Genomic DNA, 18,247 nt, shown 5'->3' with positions numbered 1-18,247 from the left:
GTGTGCTCTAACAGTGTTCAGTGATGGTGTGTAGTGTGTGTGATCTAACAGTGTTCAGTGATGGTGTGTGTTTGTGCTCTAACAGTGATCAGTGATGGTGTGTAGTGTGTGTGATCTAACAGTGTTCAGTGATGGTGTGTAGTGTGTGTGATCTAACAGTGTTCAGTGATGGTGTGTAGTGTGTGTGCTCTAACAGTGTTCAGTGATGGTGTGTGTGTGTGTATGATCTAACAGTGATCAGTGATGGTGTGTAGTGTGTGTGATCTAACAGTGTTCAGTGATGGTATGTAGTGTGTGATCTAACAGTGTTCAGTGATGGTGTGTAGTGTGTGTGATCTAACAGTGTTCAGTGATGGTGTGTAGTGTGTGATCTCTAACAGTGTTCAGTCACGGTGTGTGTGTGTGCTCTAACAGTGTTCAGTGATGGTGTGTATTGTGTGTGATCTAACAGTGTTCAGTGATGGTGTGTAGTGTGTGTGACCTAACAGTGATCAGTGATGGTGTGTAGTGTGTGTGATCTAACAGTGATCAGTGATCAGTGATGGTGTGTAGTGTGTGTGATCTAACAGTGATCAGTGATGGTCTGTGTGTGATCTAACAGTGATCAGTGATGGTGTGTGTGTGTGTGCTCTAACAGTGATCAGTGATGGTGTGTAGTGTGTGATCTAACAGTGATCAGTGATGGTGTGTAGTGTGTGATCTAACAGTGATCAGTGATGGTGTGTGTGTGATCTAACAGTGTTCAGTGATGGTGTGTGTGTGTGTGATCTAACAGTGATCAGTGATGGTGTGTAGTGTGTGTGATCTAACAGTGTTCAGTGATGGTATGTAGTGTGTGTGCTCTAACAGTGTTCAGTGATCACTAACCTTCCAGAGGAGTGTTCATGCATCCGATCTCATAGAAACCAGCGTTTCCTTCACAGCAGATCACCTGACAGACAGAGAGACAGAGGGGTCATTCAGAGCTCCTTCCTCTCACACCCCTCTCTCCTTTCTCTCCTCTCACACCCCTCTCTCCTTTCTCTCCTCTCACACCCTCCTGTGTCTCCTCTCACACCCCTCTCTCCAGTCTCTCCTCTCACACCCTCCTGTGTCTCCTCTCACACCCTCCTGTCTCTCCTCTCACACCCTCCTGTGTCTCCTCTCATACCCCTCTCTCCTTTCTCTCCTCTCACACCCTCCTGTGTCTCCTCTCACTCCCCTCTCTCCAGTCTCTCCTCTCACACCCTCCTGTCTCCTCTCACACCCTCCTGTCTCTCCTCTCACACCCTCCTGTGTCTCCTCTCATACCCCTCTCTCCTTTCTCTCCTCTCACACCCTCCTGTGTCTCCTCTCACTCCCCTCTCTCCTGTCTCTCCTCTCACACCCTCCTGTGTCTCCTCTCACTCCCCTCTCTCCTGTCTCTCCTCTCACTCCCCTCTCCTGTGTCTCCTCTCACACCCCTCTCTCTTGTCTCTCATCTCACACTCCCCTCTCTCCTGTGTCTCCTCTCACTCCCCTCTCTCCTGTCTCTCATCTCACACTCCCCTCTCTCCTGTGTCTCCTCTCACACCCCTCTCTCCTGTCTCTCCTCTCACACCCCCCCCTCCTGTGTCTCCTCTCACACCCCTCTCTCCTGTCTCTCATCTCACACTCCCCTCTCTCCTGTGTCTCCTCTCACTCCCCTCTCTCCTGTGTCTCCTCTCATACCCCTCTCTCCTGTCTCTCCTCTCACTCCCCTCTCTCCTGTGTCTCCTCTCACATCCCTCTATCCCTGGTCTCTCTCTCCTGTCTCTCATCTCACACCCCTCTCTCCTGTGTTTCCTCTCACTCCCCTCTCTCCTGTGTCTCCTTTCACACTCTCTCCCTGGTGTCTCCTCTCACACCCTCCTGTGTCTCCTCTCACACCCCTCTCTTTTGTGTCTCCTCTCACACCCCTCTCTCCTGTGTCTCCTCTCACACCCCTCTCTCCTGTGTCTCCTCTCACACCCTCCTGTCTCTCCTCTCACACACACACCCCCTCCTGTGTCTCCTCTCACACCCCTCTCTCTTGTGTCTCCTCTTACACCCCTCTCTCCTGTCTCTCCTCTCACACCCTCCTGTGTCCCCTCTCACACTCCTCTCTCCTCTCACACCCCTCTCTCCTGTGTCTCCTCTCACACCCCTCTCTCCTGTGTCTCCTCTCACCCCCCCCTCTCCCGTCTCTCCTCTCACACCCTCCTGTCTCCTCTCACACCCTCCTGTGTCTCCTCTCACACACACACCCCCTCCTGTCTCCTCTCACACCCTCCTGTGTCTCCTCTCACACCCCTCTCTCTTGTGTCTCCTCTCACACCCCTCTCTCCTGTGTCTCCTCTCACACCCCTCTCTCCTGTGTCTCCTCTCACACCCTCCTGTGTCTCCTCTCACACTCCTCTCTCCTCTCACACCCCTCTCTCCTGTCTCTCCTCTCACACCCTCCTGTGTCTCCTCTCACACCCCTCTCTCCTGTGTCTCCTCTCACTCCCCTCTCCTGTGTCTCCTCTCACACCCTCCTGTGTCTCCTCTCACTCCCCTCTCCTGTGTCTCCTCTCACTCCCCTCTCTCCTGTCTCTCCTCTCACACCCTCCTGTGTCTCCTCTCACACCCCTCTCTCTTGTGTCACCTTTCACACTCTCTCCCTGGTGTCTCTCTCTCCTGTGTCTCCTCTCGCAGCCCTCTCTCCTGTGTCTCCTCTCACACGCCTCTCTCCCTGGTGTCTCTCTCTCCTGCGTCTCCTCTCACACCCCTCTCTCCCTGGTGTCTCTCTCTCCTGTGTCTCCTCTCACAGCCCTCTCTCTCCTGTGTCTCCTCTCACAACCCTATCTCCCTGGTGTCTCTCTCTCCTGTTTCTCCTATCACACCCCTCTCTCCCGTGTCTCCTCTCACACTCCCCTCTCTCCTGTGTCTCCTCTCAAACCCCTCTCTCCCTGGTCTCTATTTCTCTCCTGTGTCTCCTCTCACACCCCTCTCTCCTGTGTCTGCTCTCACACCCCTCTTTACTTGGTCTCTCTATCTCCTGTGTCTCCTCTCACTCCCCTCTCTCCCGTGTCTCCTCTCACACTCCCCTCTCTCCTGTGTCTCCTCTCAAACCCCTCTCTCCCTGGTCTCTATTTCTCTCCTGTGTCTCCTCTCACACCCCTCTCTCCTGTGTCTGCTCTCACACCCCTCTTTACTTGGTCTCTCTATCTCCTGTGTCTCCTCTCACTCCCCTCTCTCCTGTGTCTCCTCTCACACCCCTCCCTTCCTGGACTCTCTCGCTCCTGTGTCTCCTTTCACACCCCTCTCTCCCTGGTTGCTCTCTCTCCTGTGCTCCTCTCACACCCCTCTCTCCCTGGTCGCTCTCTCTCTCCTGTGTCTCCTCTCACCAGCGTCCGGCCTCGCTCATCCTCGTTCCTCCTTCGGTCCACAAACATGGTGTCGATCTCGTTGTTGTCGCAGGCCAACAGCTTGGCCCTCGTGCCCTGGAACTGAGAGAGACAGCAGAGTCACACTCGAACCCCTGACCGACACGGCCCGGACTCGAACCCCCGACCTCCTCCCCTCTTACCTCCTCCACCAGTCTGGTCTGGCCCTGCACCAGCATGGGCCTCATGGCCTTCTGTAGCAGACAGACCGAGCCGGGATACAGCATACGTCTGCCGAAGGAGTGAGCGATCAGGTAACTGTGGAGGAGAGGAGAGAGGGATCAGGTGACTGTAGGGGAGAGAGGAGAGAGGGATGAGGTACCTGTAGAGGAGAGAGGAGAGAGGGATGAGGTGACTGTAGAGGGGAGAGGAGAGAGGGATGAGGTACCTGTAGAGGAGAGAGGAGAGAGGGATGAGGTGACTGTAGAGGAGAGTGGAGAGAGGGATGAGGTGACTGTAGAGGAGAGGAGAGAGGGATGAGGTGACTGTAGAGGAGTGGAGAGAGGGATGAGGTGACTGTAGAGGAGAGGAGAGAGGGATGAGGTGACTGTAGAGGAGAGAGGAGAGAGGGATGAGGTGACTGTAGAGGAGAGAGGAGAGAGGGATGAGGTGACTGTAGAGGAGAGAGGGATGGGGTGACTGTAGAGGAGAGGGGAGAGGGATGAGGTGACTGTAGAGGAGAGAGGAGAGAGGGATGAGGTGACTGTAGAGGAGAGAGGAGAGAGGGATGGGGTGACTGTAGAGGAGAGAGGAGAGAGGGATGAGGTGACTGTAGAGGAGAGAGGAGAGAGGGATGAGGTGACTGTAGAGGAGAGGAGAGAGGGATGAGGTGACTGTAGAGGAGAGAGGAGAGAGGGATGAGGTGACTGTAGAGGAGAGAGGAGAGAGGGATGAGGTGACTGTAGAGGGGAGAGGAGAGAGGGATGAGGTGACTGTAGAGGAGAGAGGAGAGAGGGATGGGGTGACTGTAGAGGAGAGGAGAGAGGGATGGGGTGACTGTAGAGGAGAGAGGAGAGAGGGATGAGGTGACTGTAGAGGAGAGAGGAGAGAGGGATGGTGTGACTGTAGAGGAGAGAGGAGAGAGGGATGAGGTACCTGTAGAGGAGAGAGGAGAGAGGGATGAGGTGACTGTAGAGGAGAGAGGAGAGAGGGATGGGGTGACTGTAGAGGAGAGAGGAGAGAGGGATGAGGTGACTGTAGAGGAGAGAGGAGAGAGGGATGAGGTGACTGTAGAGGAGAGAGGAGAGAGGGATGAGGTGACTGTAGAGGAGAGGAGAGAGGGATGAGGTACCTGTAGAGGAGAGAGGAGAGAGGGATGAGGTGACTGTAGAGGAGAGAGGAGAGAGGGATGAGGTACCTGTAGAGGAGAGAGGAGAGAGGGATGGGGTGACTGTAGAGGAGAGGAGAGAGGGATGAGGTACCTGTAGTACTGGGAGAGGGAGGAGGGAGCCCAGTATGTGATCTCCTGTCACAGATGGGGTGACTGGAGAGGAGACAGGAGTCTCACCTGATCACCTGACAGGGCAGTTTCTGGATGGTGCTGAGGACACTGTCCGCTGCTCCTCTGTGTCTGGGCTCTGTCTTCAGCAGAGGCACCCCGCCTCTGGACAGGTCCTTCCTGAGGACAACACACACCCACTCAGGACACATATCCACTCAGGACAGGCCCTTCCTGAGGACAACACACACCCACTCAGGACACATATCCACTCAGGACACACCCCCCCTCTGGACAGGTCCTTCCTGAGGACAACACACACCCACTCAGGGCACATATCCACTCAGGACACACACCCCCTCTGGACAGGTCCTTCCTGAGGACAAGACACACCCACTCAGGACACATATCCACTCTGGACTGGTCCTTCCCAAGGACAACACACACCCACTCAGGACACATATCCACTCAGGACACACACCCCCTCTGGACAGGTCCTTCCTGAGGATAAGACACACCCACTCAGGACACAGCCCCCCTCTGGACAGCTCCTTCCTGAGGACATGACACACCCACTCAGGACACAGCGCCCCTTTGGACAGGTCCTTCCTGAGGACAACACACACCCACTCAGGACACACACCCCCTCTGGACAGGTCCTTCCTGAGGACAACACACACCCACTCAGGACACATATCCACTCAGGACACACACCCCCTCTGGACAGGTCCTTCCTGAAGACAAGACACACCCACTCAGGACACATATCCACTCTGGACTGGTCCTTCCCGAGGACAACACACACCCACTCAGGACACATATCCACTCAGGACACAGCCCCCCTCTGGACAGGTCCTTCCTGAAGACAAGACACACCCACTCAGGACACACCCCCCCTCTGGACAGGTCCTTCCTGAGGACAACACACACCCACTCAGGACACATATCCACTCAGGACACACACCCCCTCTGGACAGGTCCTTCCTGAGGACAAGACACACCCACTCAGGACACATATCCACTCTGGACTGGTCCTTCCCGAGGACAACACACACCCACTCAGGACACATATCCACTCAGGACACACACCCCCTCTGGACAGGTCCTTCCTGAGGACAAGACACACCCACTCAGGGCACAGCCCCCCTCTGAACAGGTCCTTCCTGAGGACAAGACACACCCACTCAGGACACATATCCACTCTGGACAGGTCCTTCCTGAGGACAACACACCCCCACTCTGCCCCACTCACCGGCTGCCTGCCTCGCTCCAGCTGAAGTCCACTGGCCAGGCGCAGAACTCGAAGTCGAAGCAGGACAGCCTCCTCTGGGGACAGGGAGAGAGCCTGTGAGCCCGCGACCCCTCACCCCCCCGCGACCCCTCACCCTGACCCCTCACCCCCCCGCGACCCCTCACCCCCCCACGACCCCTCACCCCCGACCGACCCCTCACCCCCCCGCGACCCCTCACCCTGACCGACCTTGCTCTCCGGACTCCTGCTCCTCCGATTCTCCTCCAGGATGGAGATGAACTGGACATACTCAGGGTTGGTCCAGCGCCCGATCCCTGAGGACACCAGACCCTCGTTAGAGACGCCGTCCAGTTACTGACACTGTCCCCTCGTTAGAGACGCCGTCCAGTGACTGACACTGTCCCCTCGTTAGAGACGCCGTCCAGTTACTGACACTGTCCACCTCATTAGATACGCCGTCCAGTTACTGACACTGCCCACTCGTTAGAGACGCCGTCCAGTTACTGACACTGTCCCCTCGTTAGAGACGCCGTCCAGTTACTGACACTGTCCCCTCGTTAGAGACGCCGTCCAGTTACTGACACTGTCCCCTCGTTAGAGACGCCGTCCAGTTACTGACACTGTCCACCTCATTAGATACGCCGTCCAGTTACTGACACTGTCCCCTCGTTAGAGACGCCGTCCAGTTACTGACACTGTCCACCTCATTAGGGACACCGTCCAGTTACTGACACTGTCCACCTCATTAGATACGCCCTCCAGTTACTGACACTGTCCCCTCGTTAGAGACGCCGTCCAGTTACTGACACTGTCCCCTCGTTAGAGATGCCGTCCAGTTACTGACACTGTCCCCTCGTTAGAGATGCCGTCCAGTTACTGACACTGTCCCCTCGTTAGAGACGCCGTCCAGTTACTGACACTGTCCCCTCGTTAGAGACGCCGTCCAGTTACTGACACTGTCCACCTCATTAGATACGCCGTCCAGTTACTGACACTGTCCACCTCGTTAGAGACGCCGTCCAGTTACTGACACTGTCCCCTCGTTAGAGACGCCCTCCAGTTACTGACACTGTCCCCTCGTTAGAGACGCCGTCCAGTTACTGACACTGTCCACCTCGTTAGAGACGCCGTCCAGTTACTGACACTGTCCCCTCGTTAGAGATGCCGTCCAGTTACTGACACTGTCCCCTCGTTAGAGACGCCGTCCAGTTACTGACACTGTCCCCTCGTTAGAGACGCCGTCCAGTTACTGACACTGTCCCCTCGTTAGAGACGCCGTCCAGTTACTGACACTGTCCCCTCGTTAGAGACGCCGTCCAGTTACTGACACTGTCCCCTCGTTAGAGACGCCGTCCAGTTACTGACACTGTCCCCTCGTTAGAGACGCCGTCCAGTTACTGACACTGTCCACCTCATTAGGGACACCGTCCAGTTACTGACACTGTCCACCTCATTAGATACGCCGTCCAGTTACTGACACTGTCCCCTCGTTAGAGACGCCGTCCAGTTACTGACACTGTCCCCTCGTTAGAGACGCCGTCCAGTTACTGACACTGTCCACCTCATTAGGGACACCGTCCAGTTACTGACACTGTCCCCCTCGTTAGAGACGCCGTCCAGTTACAGACCTTGTCCAGTTAGACTCACTGTCCAGTCAGAGACCCTGTCCACTTAGACTCACTGTCCAGTCAGAGACCCTGTCCAGTTAGACTCACTGTACAGTTAGAGACCCTGTCCAGTCAGACTCACTGTCCAGTTAGAGACCCTGTCCAGTCAGACTCACTGTCCAGTTAGAGACCCTGACCAGTCAGAGACCCTGTCCAGTCAGACTCACTGTCCAGTTAGAGACCCTGTCCAGTCAGACTCACTGTCCAGTCAGAGACCCTGTCCACTTAGACTCACTGTCCAGTCAGAGACCCTGTCCAGTTAGACTCACTGTCCAGTTAGAGACCCTGTCCAGTCACAGACCCTGACCAGTCAGAGACCCTGTCCAGTCACAGACCCTGACCAGTCAGAGACCCTGTCCAGTTAGACTCACTGTCCAGTTAGAGACCCTGTCCAGTCAGACTCACTGTCCAGTCAGAGACCCTGACCACTTAGACTCACTGTCCAGTCAGAGACCCTGTCCAGTTAGACTCACTGTCCAGTTAGAGACCCTGACCAGTCAGAGACCCTGTCCAGTTAGACTCACTGTCCAGTCAGAGACCCTGTCCAGTTAGACTCACTGTCCAGTTAGAGACCCTGTCCAGTCAGACTCACTGTCCAGTCAGACTCACTGTCCAGTTAGAGACCCTGTCCAGTCACAGACCCTGACCAGTCACAGACCCTGTCCAGTCAGAGACCCTGTCCAGTCAGACTCACTGTCCAGTCAGAGACCCTGTCCAGTCAGACTCACTGTCCAGTTAGAGACCCTGTCCAGTCAGACTCACTGTCCAGTCAGACTCACTGTCCAGTTAGAGACCCTGTCCAGTCACAGACCCTGACCAGTCACAGACCCTGTCCAGTCAGAGACCCTGTCCAGTCAGACTCACTGTCCAGTCAGAGACCCTGTCCAGTCAGACTCACTGTCCAGTTAGAGTCCCTGTCCAGTCAGACTCACTGTCCAGTCAGACTCACTGTCCAGTTAGAGACCCTGTCCAGTCACAGACCCTGACCAGTCACAGACCCTGTCCAGTCAGAGACCCTGTCCAGTCAGACTCACTGTCCAGTTAGAGACCCTGTCCAGTCAGACTCACTGTCCAGTCAGACTCACTGTCCAGTTAGAGACCCTGTCCAGTCACAGACCCTGACCAGTCACAGACCCTGTCCAGTTAGAGACCCTGTCCAGTCAGACTCACTGTCCAGTTAGAGTCCCTGTCCAGTCAGACTCACTGTCCAGTCAGACTCACTGTCCAGTCAGGAGCCTCACCTCTCAGACAGGCCACCCCCAGCAGCAGGACAAGCAGGGTGCCCAGATACTGGCTGACTGGGACCAGTCTGGAGCTGCAGACGTACCCTGGAAAGATGGACAAGCAGTCAGGCAGAGCAGAGGACACAGGGGGCTGTGGATCAGATACCAGACCACAGGGGGCGCTGTGGATCAGACACCAGACCACAGGGGGCTGTGGATCAGACACCAGACCACAGGGGGCTGTGGAGCAGACACCAGACCACAGGGGGCGCTGTGGAGCAGACACCAGACCACAGGGGGCTGTGGATCAGACACCAGACCACAGGGGGCGCTGTGGAGCAGACACCAGACCACAGGGGGGCGCTGTGGATCTGACACCAGACCACAGGGGGGCGCTGTGGAGCAGACAGCAGACCACAGGGGGCACTGTGGATCAGACACCAGACCACAGGGGGCTGTGGATCAGACACCAGACCACAGGGGGCGCTGTGGAGCAGACACCAGACCACAGGGGGCTGTGGATCAGACACCAGACCACAGGGGGCGCTGTGGAGCAGACACCAGACCACAGGGGGGCGCTGTGGATCTGACACCAGACCACAGGGGGGCGCTGTGGAGCAGACACCAGACCACAGGGGGCTGTGGAGCAGACACCAGACCACAGGGGGCTGTGGAGCAGACACCAGACCACAGGGGGCGCTGTGGAGCAGACACCAGACCACAGGGGGCGCTGTGGAGCAGACACCAGACCACAGGGGGCTGTGGATCAGACACCAGACCACAGCGGGGCGCTGTGGATCAGACATCAGACCACAGGGAGCTGTGGATCAGACACCAGACCACAGGGGGGCGCTGTGGAGCAGACACCAGACCACAGGGGGCGCTGTGGATCTGACACCAGACCACAGGGGGGCGCTGTGGAGCAGACACCAGACCACAGGGGGCGCTGTGGAGCAGACACCAGACCACAGGGAGCTGTGGATCAGACACCAGACCACAGGGGGCTGTGGATCAGACACCAGACCACAGGGGGCGCTGTGGATCAGACACCAGACCACAGGGGGCGCTGTGGATCAGACACCAGACCACAGGGGGCGCTGTGGATCAGACATCAGACCACAGGGAGCTGTGGATCAGACACCAGACCACAGGGGGGCGCTGTGGAGCAGACACCAGACCACAGGGGGCGCTGTGGATCTGACACCAGACCACAGGGGGGCGCTGTGGAGCAGACACCAGACCACAGGGGGCGCTGTGGAGCAGACACCAGACCACAGGGAGCTGTGGATCAGACACCAGACCACAGGGGGCTGTGGATCAGACACCAGACCACAGGGGGCGCTGTGGATCAGACACCAGACCACAGGGGGCGCTGTGGATCAGACACCAGACCACAGGGGGCGCTGTGGATCAGACACCAGACCACAGGGGGCTGTGGATCAGACACCAGACCACAGGGGGCGCTGTGGAGCAGACACCAGACCACAGGGGGCTGTGGATCAGACACCAGACCACAGGGGGCGCTGTGGAGCAGACACCAGACCACAGGGGGCGCTGTGGATCAGACACCAGACCACAGGGGGCGCTGTGGATCAGACACCAGACCACAGGGGGCTGTGGATCAGACACCAGACCACAGGGGGCGCTGTGGAGCAGACACCAGACCACAGGGGGCTGTGGATCAGACACCAGACCACAGGGGGCGCTGTGGAGCAGACAGCAGACCACAGGGGGCACTGTGGATCAGACACCAGACCACAGGGGGCTGTGGATCAGACACCAGACCACAGGGGGCTGTGGATCAGACACCAGACCACAGGGGGCTGTGGATCAGACACCAGACCACAGGGGGCGCTGTGGAGCAGACACCAGACCACAGGGGGCTGTGGAGCAGACACCAGACCACAGGGGGCGCTGTGGAGCAGACACCAGACCACAGGGGGCTGTGGATCAGACACCAGACCACAGGGGGCGCCTGGACCCCAGCACAGACCTACCCTTCCTGTAGAGGTACCAGGCCAGCAGGGGGGAGGTGTAGTACGACAGAGACCACAGACCAGAGGCCTGAAAGACACAAGGAACAGAACCAGTTTCTCTGGGGGTCCAGGGGTACAGTCGGGGGTCCCTCCTCTCACACAGTCGGGTCAGAGACTTACCCAGCCGAGGACACTGTCAGTGTGCTTCTCCAGAGTCCTGGGCTGGTAGGGCCACCCCTGAGAGAGAGAGAGGGGTTAATACACCGCACTGAGAGAGAGAGGGGTTCATACACTGCACTGAGAGAGAGAGGGGTTCATACACCGCACTGAGAGAGAGAGGGGTTCACACACCGCACTGAGAGAGAGGGGGGTTCATACACCGCACTGAGAGAGAGAGGGGTTCATACACCGCACTGAGAGAGAGAGGGGTTCATACATCGCACTGAGAGAGAGAGAGGGGTTAATACACCGCACTGAGAGAGAGAGGGGTTCATACACTGCACTGAGAGAGAGAGGGGTTCACACACCGCACTGAGAGAGAGAGAGGGGTTAATACACCGCACTGAGAGAGAGAGGGGTTCATACACCGCACTGAGAGAAAGGGGGGTTCATACACAGCACTGAGAGAGAGAGGGGTTCACACACTGCAATGACGGAGAGAGGGGTTCATACACCGCACTGAGAGAGAGAGAGGGGTTCATACACCGCACTGAGAGAGAGAGGGGTTCACACACCGCACTGAGAGAGAGAGGGGTTCATACACCGCACTGAGAGAGAGGGGGGTTCATACACAGCACTGAGAGAGAGAGGGGTTCATACACAGCACTGAGAGAGAGAGAGGGGTTAATACACCGCACTGAGAGAGAGGGGGGTTCATACACAGCACTGAGAGAGAGAGAGGGGTTAATACACCGCACTGAGAGAGAGGGGTTCATACACCGCACTGAGAGAGAGGGGGGTTCATACACAGCACTGAGAGAGAGAGGGGTTCATACACAACACTGAGAGAGAGAGAGGGGTTAATACACCGCACTGAGAGAGAGGGGGGTTCATACACAGCACTGAGAGAGAGAGAGGGGTTAATACACCGCACTGAGAGAGAGGGGGGTTCATACACCGCACTGAGAGAGAGAGAGGGGTTCATACACAGCACTGAGAGAGAGAGAGGGGTTCATACACCGCACTGAGAGAGAGGGGGGTTCATACACCGCACTTAGAGAGAGAGAGGGGTTCATACACCGCACTGAGAGAGAGAGAGGGGTTAATACACCGCACTGAGAGAGAGGGGGGTTCATACACCGCACTGAGAGAGAGAGAGGGGTTCATACACAGCACTGAGAGAGAGAGGGGTTCATACACTGCAATGACAGAGAGAGGGGTTCATACACCGCACTGAGAGAGAGAGAGGGGTTAATACACCGCACTGAGAGAGAGGGGGGTTCATACACAGCACTGAGAGAGAGAGGAGTTCATACACAGCACTGAGAGAGAGAGGGGTTAATACACCGCACTGAGAGAGAGGGGGGTTCATACACCGCACTGAGAGAGAGAGAGGGGTTCATACACAGCACTGAGAGAGAGAGGGGTTCATACACTGCAATGACAGAGAGAGGGGTTCATACACCGCACTGAGAGAGAGAGAGGGGTTAATACACCGCACTGAGAGAGAGGGGGGTTAATACACCGCACTGAGAGAGAGAGGAGTTCATACACAGCACTGAGAGAGAGAGGGGTTAATACACAGCACTGAGAGAGAGGGGGGTTCATACACCGCACTGAGAGAGAGGGGGGTTCATACACCGCACTGAGAGAGAGAGGGGTTCATACACAGCACTGAGAGAGAGGGGTTCATACACCGCACTGAGAGAGAGAGAGGGGTTCATACACAGCACTGAGAGAGAGAGGGGTTCATACACCGCACTAAGAGAGAGAGAGGGGTTAATACACCGCACTAAGAGAGAGAGGGGGGTTCATACAGACACACTGACTGGACACTCCAGTACATGAACACTGCACTGAGAGAGAGAGGGGTTCATACAGACACACTGACTGGACACTCCAGTACACGAACACTGCACTGAGAGAGAGAGGGGGGTTCATACAGACACACTGACTGGACACTCCAGTACATGAACACTGCACTGAGAGAGAGAGGGGTTCATACAGACACACTGACTGGACACTCCAGTACACGAACACTGCACTGAGAGAGACAGAGGGGTTCATACAGACACACTGACTGGACACTCCAGTACATGAACACTGCACTGAGAGAGAGAGGGGTTCATACAGACACACTGACTGGACACTTCAGTACATGAACACTGCACTGAGAGAGAGAGGGGTTCATACAGACACACTGACTGGACACTCCAGTACATGAACACTGCACTGAGAGAGAGAGGGGTTCATACAGACACACTGACTACATGAACACTGCACTGAGAGACAGAGGGGTTCATACAGACACACTGACTGGACACTCCAGTACACGAACACTGCACTGAGAGAGAGGGGTTCATACAGACACACTGACTGGACACTCCAGTACATGAACACTGCACTGAGAGAGAGAGGGGTTCATACAGACACACTGACTGGACACTCCAGTACATGAACACTGCACTGAGAGAGAGAGGGGTTCATACAGACACACTGACTGGACACTCCAGTACATGAACACTGCACTGAGAGAGAGAGGGGTTCATACAGACACACTGACTGGACACTCCAGTACACGAACACTGCACTGAGAGAGAGAGGGGTTCATACAGACACACTGACTGGACACTCCAGTACATGAACACTGCACTGAGAGAGAGAGGGGTTCATACAGACACACTGACTGGACACTCCATTACATGAACACTGCACTGAGAGAGAGGGGTTCATACAGACACACTGACTGGACACTCCAGTACATGAACACTGCACTGAGAGAGAGAGGGGTTCATACACACACACTGACTGGACACTCCAGTACATTAACACTGCACTGAGAGAGAGAGGGGTTCATACAGACACACTGACTGGACACTCCAGTACATGAACACTGCACTGAGAGAGAGAGGGGTTCATACAGACACACTGACTGGACACTCCAGTACATGAACACTGCACTGAGAGAGAGAGGGGTTCATACGGTATATGTGAAGGTCTTTAGACACAGACAGTCGGGTTACGACCCTGTTCTTGCAGCGGGAGGAGAGACATGCTGTTTGTAGCGCGACTGGTTTTTATTTCCGCAGTGAAGCACAGATCCCCTCCGGGAAGATCAGCCTGAGAAGCAGGAGCCGTCAGACCGGACCGGACCCGACCCTGGGCCGGTACCGGGGGCCGGACTGCTGCTGCTGCTCCGCGGATCCCGATCGCCCCTCCCGCCCCTCACTCACCGAGCTGGGCCCGGACCCAGCCTGCTCGGGGTCCCGGTGGATCCGGGTCAGCTTGGGGCCGAACAGACAGCGGAGCCACAAGCGCAGCGCCGCCATGCTCATCCTCTTCCTCTTCCTCTTCCGGTCTGGGGCGGGACGGCGGCTCGGCGGGGACAAACCGCGCCGCCGCCGGGCTCGGGGGCGCGCACGGCCGGGACGCGCGGCGGCTGAGGACCGAGGGCCAGCAGACACAACAGGGCGAAAACATGCGATGCAAAGAGAAGTACACATGACATCCGCAGGTGTACACGTGGGGAGTCCGAGCTCAAGGAAACACCAGGAGTCGGAGGTTAATGATAGTTAGAGACTCCGTGAGCCAATATTATAACACATTCAGACTGAGACTTATGCTTTTTGCACACCATCTGGATGAAGAAACCATCAGTCCTTACTTTTCCTGAGTACCGCCTATCTTCTGAAACAAGAAAACTGTGGTTAGAACTCTCTGCTGCTGGTCGGAACAGACGTTTTTAAAATCATGCTGGACCGACATCGATTTCCTTTCTCTGGAACGATGAACTCCTCTCGGCACCCTGACCTGACATAAACACTTCTGGTTATAGTACAAAACAGCATAACAGAGTAAGTATACAGGAGGAAGCTGTACACAGAGGGGAGTGGGAGGGGGGAACAAGCTGTCCAGCCCTGTTGTTGGAGCCGATACCCTGACTTCTCTCCAGACACAGCTGGGTGAGCTCCTCCAGTCAGGACAGGAGGCTACTGTACACAGAGAGGGGTGGGAGGGGGGAACAAGCTGATACCCTGGCCTCTCTCCAGACACAGCTGGGTGAGCTCCTCCAGTCAGGACAGGAGGTTCTACTGTACACAGAGAGGGGTGGGAGGGGGGAACAAGCTGATACCCTGGCCTCTCTCCAGACACAGCTGGGTGAGCTCCTCCAGTCAGGACAGGAGGCTCTACTGTACACAGAGAGGGGCGGGAGGGGGGAACAAGCTGATACCCTGGCTTCTCTCCAGACACAGCTGGGTGAGCTCCTCCAGTCAGGACAGGAGGATACTGTACACAGAGAGGGGTGGGAGGGGGGAACAAGCTGATACCCTGGCTTCTCTCCAGACACAGCTGGGTGAGCTCCTCCAGTCAGGACAGGAGGCTCTACTGTACACAGAGAGGGGTGGGAGGGGGGAACAAGCTGATACCCTTGCTTCTCTCCAGACACAGCTGGGTGAGCTCCTCCAGTCACGACAGGAGGCTACTGTACACAGAGAGGGGTGGGAGGGGGGAACAGGCTGATACCCTGGCTTCTCTCCAGACACAGCTGGGTGAGCTCCTCCAGTCAGGACAGGAGGCTCTACTGTACACAGAGAGGGGCGGGAGGGGGGGAACAAGCCGATACCATGGCTTCTCTCCAGACACAGCTGGGTGAGTTCCTCCAGTCAGGACAGGAGGCTCTACTGTACACAGAGAGGGGTGGGAGGGGGGAACAAGCTGATACCCTGGCTTCTCTCCAGACACAGCTGGATGAGCTCCTCCAGTCAGGACAGGAGGCTCTACTGTACACAGAGAGGGGCGGGAGGGGGGAACAAGCTGCCCAGCCCTGTTGTTGAAGCTGGGTGAGCTCCTGGGAACAGTCAGCTACTAAGGGATGTAACTGGAGACACTGACCCGCTCCAGCCTGTGGCCTTTCTCGCCCTCTCTTACAGACTCGGGGTCGCCGGAGCCGCTCAGAGTTTCGTTTTACAGACTCCGACGTTACCGGCCGAGGCGCTTCCACATCCCGCGTTATAATAAGGTCAATTAAAGTTCAGACCCGCTGCCAGATGTAAAAAATATTCTCTGTTTGACGCTTTTGGCTGGTTGAATTCAGTCCGCCATCGACTGTTTTGGACTTTTCTTGATTTTTTTTTTATATACAAAACAGACAATACGACCAGCACGGGTATCGCCATGACAGCACAAAGACAACATCACATAAGCAAAACAAGCACAGATCGGAGCCTTATCAACAGTACGAAGGCTGGGTGGTTTTAGGAGTCAGAATGTTATTTATATGCTAAAAGATTTCTGTAAACCATGCATTGGAGTATGAATTAAATGATTTTTTTAAATGCTTTAAAGCACACGGGAGTTTTTTGTTTTGGCTCTATATGGATGAAAAACTTTGCCAACGTGAGAACAACATACGAACTTCTCTGACTGAATTCAGAACACCAAAACAATATCCTGAAAGGTTCAGTATCCATGAAACACGACTGTTAGTGGACCACGGTGCAGGCAGGGTGAACGGGGACTTGAGGAAAACTTCAGTTACGTTATCCACGGATCCACAAAAAAGTACAGCCGGGTGTGACAGTCGAAATAAAACCCTGGTCTCGGCCATTCCTTAGAGGGAGATGTGTTGTTCAGTATTTGAAAATGAATGTCTTTAGTTGTTGGCGGCGTGGGGAGAGTAATGTATTCAGTTCTCGCAGAAATTAAAGGATCATCGTCCATCACTAAAAATGACTTTCTCCTTGAGGACACGAAAGAAACGCTCGATCATAATTGTTCGGTTGCATTTATTATTGCAACTCTTAAAATATTGTGGTTTCAAAATTGCGTATTGTATAAAGTCAATTAAAGTTTAGGTAAAATATATTCTTTTCCACACATTTTTTTTATTTATGCTTAACAAAAGAACAAAAATGACAATACAAACAAGAGTACATATAACAATTCAAGACAACAATATCGTCAGGGGTACATATTACTACACAAATTCAAGTTATGAAAAAAGGTTAAACAAATTAAATAAAAATAATGTCTGCACTGCTTTCATATTTTTGCACTTCGAAATAGTCTGCAAATACCCCCTTACAACCATTTTAAAATGCTCAAACACAGGGTACTTTCCAGACCACTTCATTTTATGTTTATAATATCGTGTCTTTTCCACGCTTTTGGCTGGTTTAGTTCAGTCCGCCATCGACTGCTTAAGGGTTAAAATGAGGAAGTATAACTAGCCCTCCTATTGGTTGCTAGGGCTGCAGTCTAAAGGCTGATTGGTTCTGCCCTCGCAGGGGCGGTGTTTCTGTAACCTGAGGTCGGAAGCACTGTCTGTTGTCACGGTAACCGAGCGACAGGAAGTGCGCCTGTGCCCCCCGTCTTGTTTACTTGCATTATTATTACATTACATTGTTTACTTACATTATTGGCGATGAATAAAAACTCTCCGGCCGCAGTCACGCTTAGCGACAGCTCCGGGAATCCGTGTAACCGGACCCGGTGAATTCACAGCCGCCCCTTCTGGCCTGCAGTGCACCAGTCACGGACACGGGTGTACAGCCGAGGCGGAGCTGCGCCCCGGGGTTTCACGCGTGTCTCCAGCCACTGTGGGCCTGTGCATGTGTACTAAGGCCCAGGACGAATTGAAGAGCTGCTGATGGCTGGACAGCCCTTACAGTCCAGTACAGACCAGTCCACTACAGTCTTGACCAGTCCAGTCTGGAGCTGTATGGACTGTTCCAGACCAGTCTAGAAGATTCCTCTCAGGACTGTCAGAGATCAGGACAGGGGGACAACAGGACTGTGTGTGAGAGGACAGAAGGACGTCAGTCAGGGCTCTCTGTGTGAAAGGGACGTCAGTCAGGGCTCTCTGTGTGAAAGGGACGTCAGTCAGGGCTATCTGTGTGAGAGGACAGAGGGACGTCAGTCAGGGCTCTCTGTGTGAGAGGGACATCAGTCAGGGCTCTGTGTGAGAGGACAGAGGGACGTCAGTCAGGGCTCTCTGTGTGAGAGGACAGAGGGACGTCAGTCAGGGCTCTGTGTGAGAGGACAGAGGGACGTCAGTCAGGGCTCTCTGTGTGAGAGGGACGTCAGTCAGGGCTCTGTGTGAGAGGACAGAGGGACGTCAGTCAGGGC

General features: G+C 55.2%; 1 protein-coding gene and 1 long non-coding RNA gene across 2 annotated transcripts in view; one reads left to right on the top strand and one right to left on the bottom strand.

Annotated features, from left to right (window-relative positions):
• The window catches only part of abhd16a (abhydrolase domain containing 16A, phospholipase), a 55,653-nt gene extending 41,139 nt beyond the window's left edge, over window positions 1–14,514 (bottom strand). Inside the window, exons 1-10 of the mRNA XM_088631801.1 lie at window positions 14,353–14,514; window positions 11,141–11,197; window positions 10,982–11,048; window positions 9,003–9,089; window positions 6,323–6,408; window positions 6,095–6,168; window positions 4,912–5,022; window positions 3,548–3,662; window positions 3,366–3,467; window positions 868–931 (exon numbers count right to left, since the gene is read on the bottom strand). Of these exons, the coding sequence (XP_088487927.1) occupies window positions 868–931; window positions 3,366–3,467; window positions 3,548–3,662; window positions 4,912–5,022; window positions 6,095–6,168; window positions 6,323–6,408; window positions 9,003–9,089; window positions 10,982–11,048; window positions 11,141–11,197; window positions 14,353–14,454 (865 nt within the window). The 5' untranslated portion in view covers window positions 14,455–14,514. The remainder of the gene's footprint in view (window positions 1–867; window positions 932–3,365; window positions 3,468–3,547; window positions 3,663–4,911; window positions 5,023–6,094; window positions 6,169–6,322; window positions 6,409–9,002; window positions 9,090–10,981; window positions 11,049–11,140; window positions 11,198–14,352) is intronic.
• A 113-nt stretch (window positions 14,515–14,627) lies between these two features.
• Window positions 14,628–16,982, top strand: LOC148671991 (uncharacterized). The gene is made up of 2 exons (XR_015936670.1): window positions 14,628–14,973; window positions 16,051–16,982. It is a non-coding gene; the product is annotated as an uncharacterized LOC148671991 (long non-coding RNA).
• The last annotated feature ends 1,265 nt before the right edge of the window (window positions 16,983–18,247 follow it).

Source organism: Lepisosteus platostomus, chromosome 5 (genome assembly GCF_059453375.1).
Source record: "Lepisosteus platostomus isolate fLepPlt1 chromosome 5, fLepPlt1.hap1, whole genome shotgun sequence".
NCBI classification, from domain to species: Eukaryota; Metazoa; Chordata; class Actinopteri; order Semionotiformes; family Lepisosteidae; genus Lepisosteus; species Lepisosteus platostomus.
Note: the sequence above shows the minus strand (reverse complement) of the source record. Positions and strands in the feature narration are given on the sequence as shown.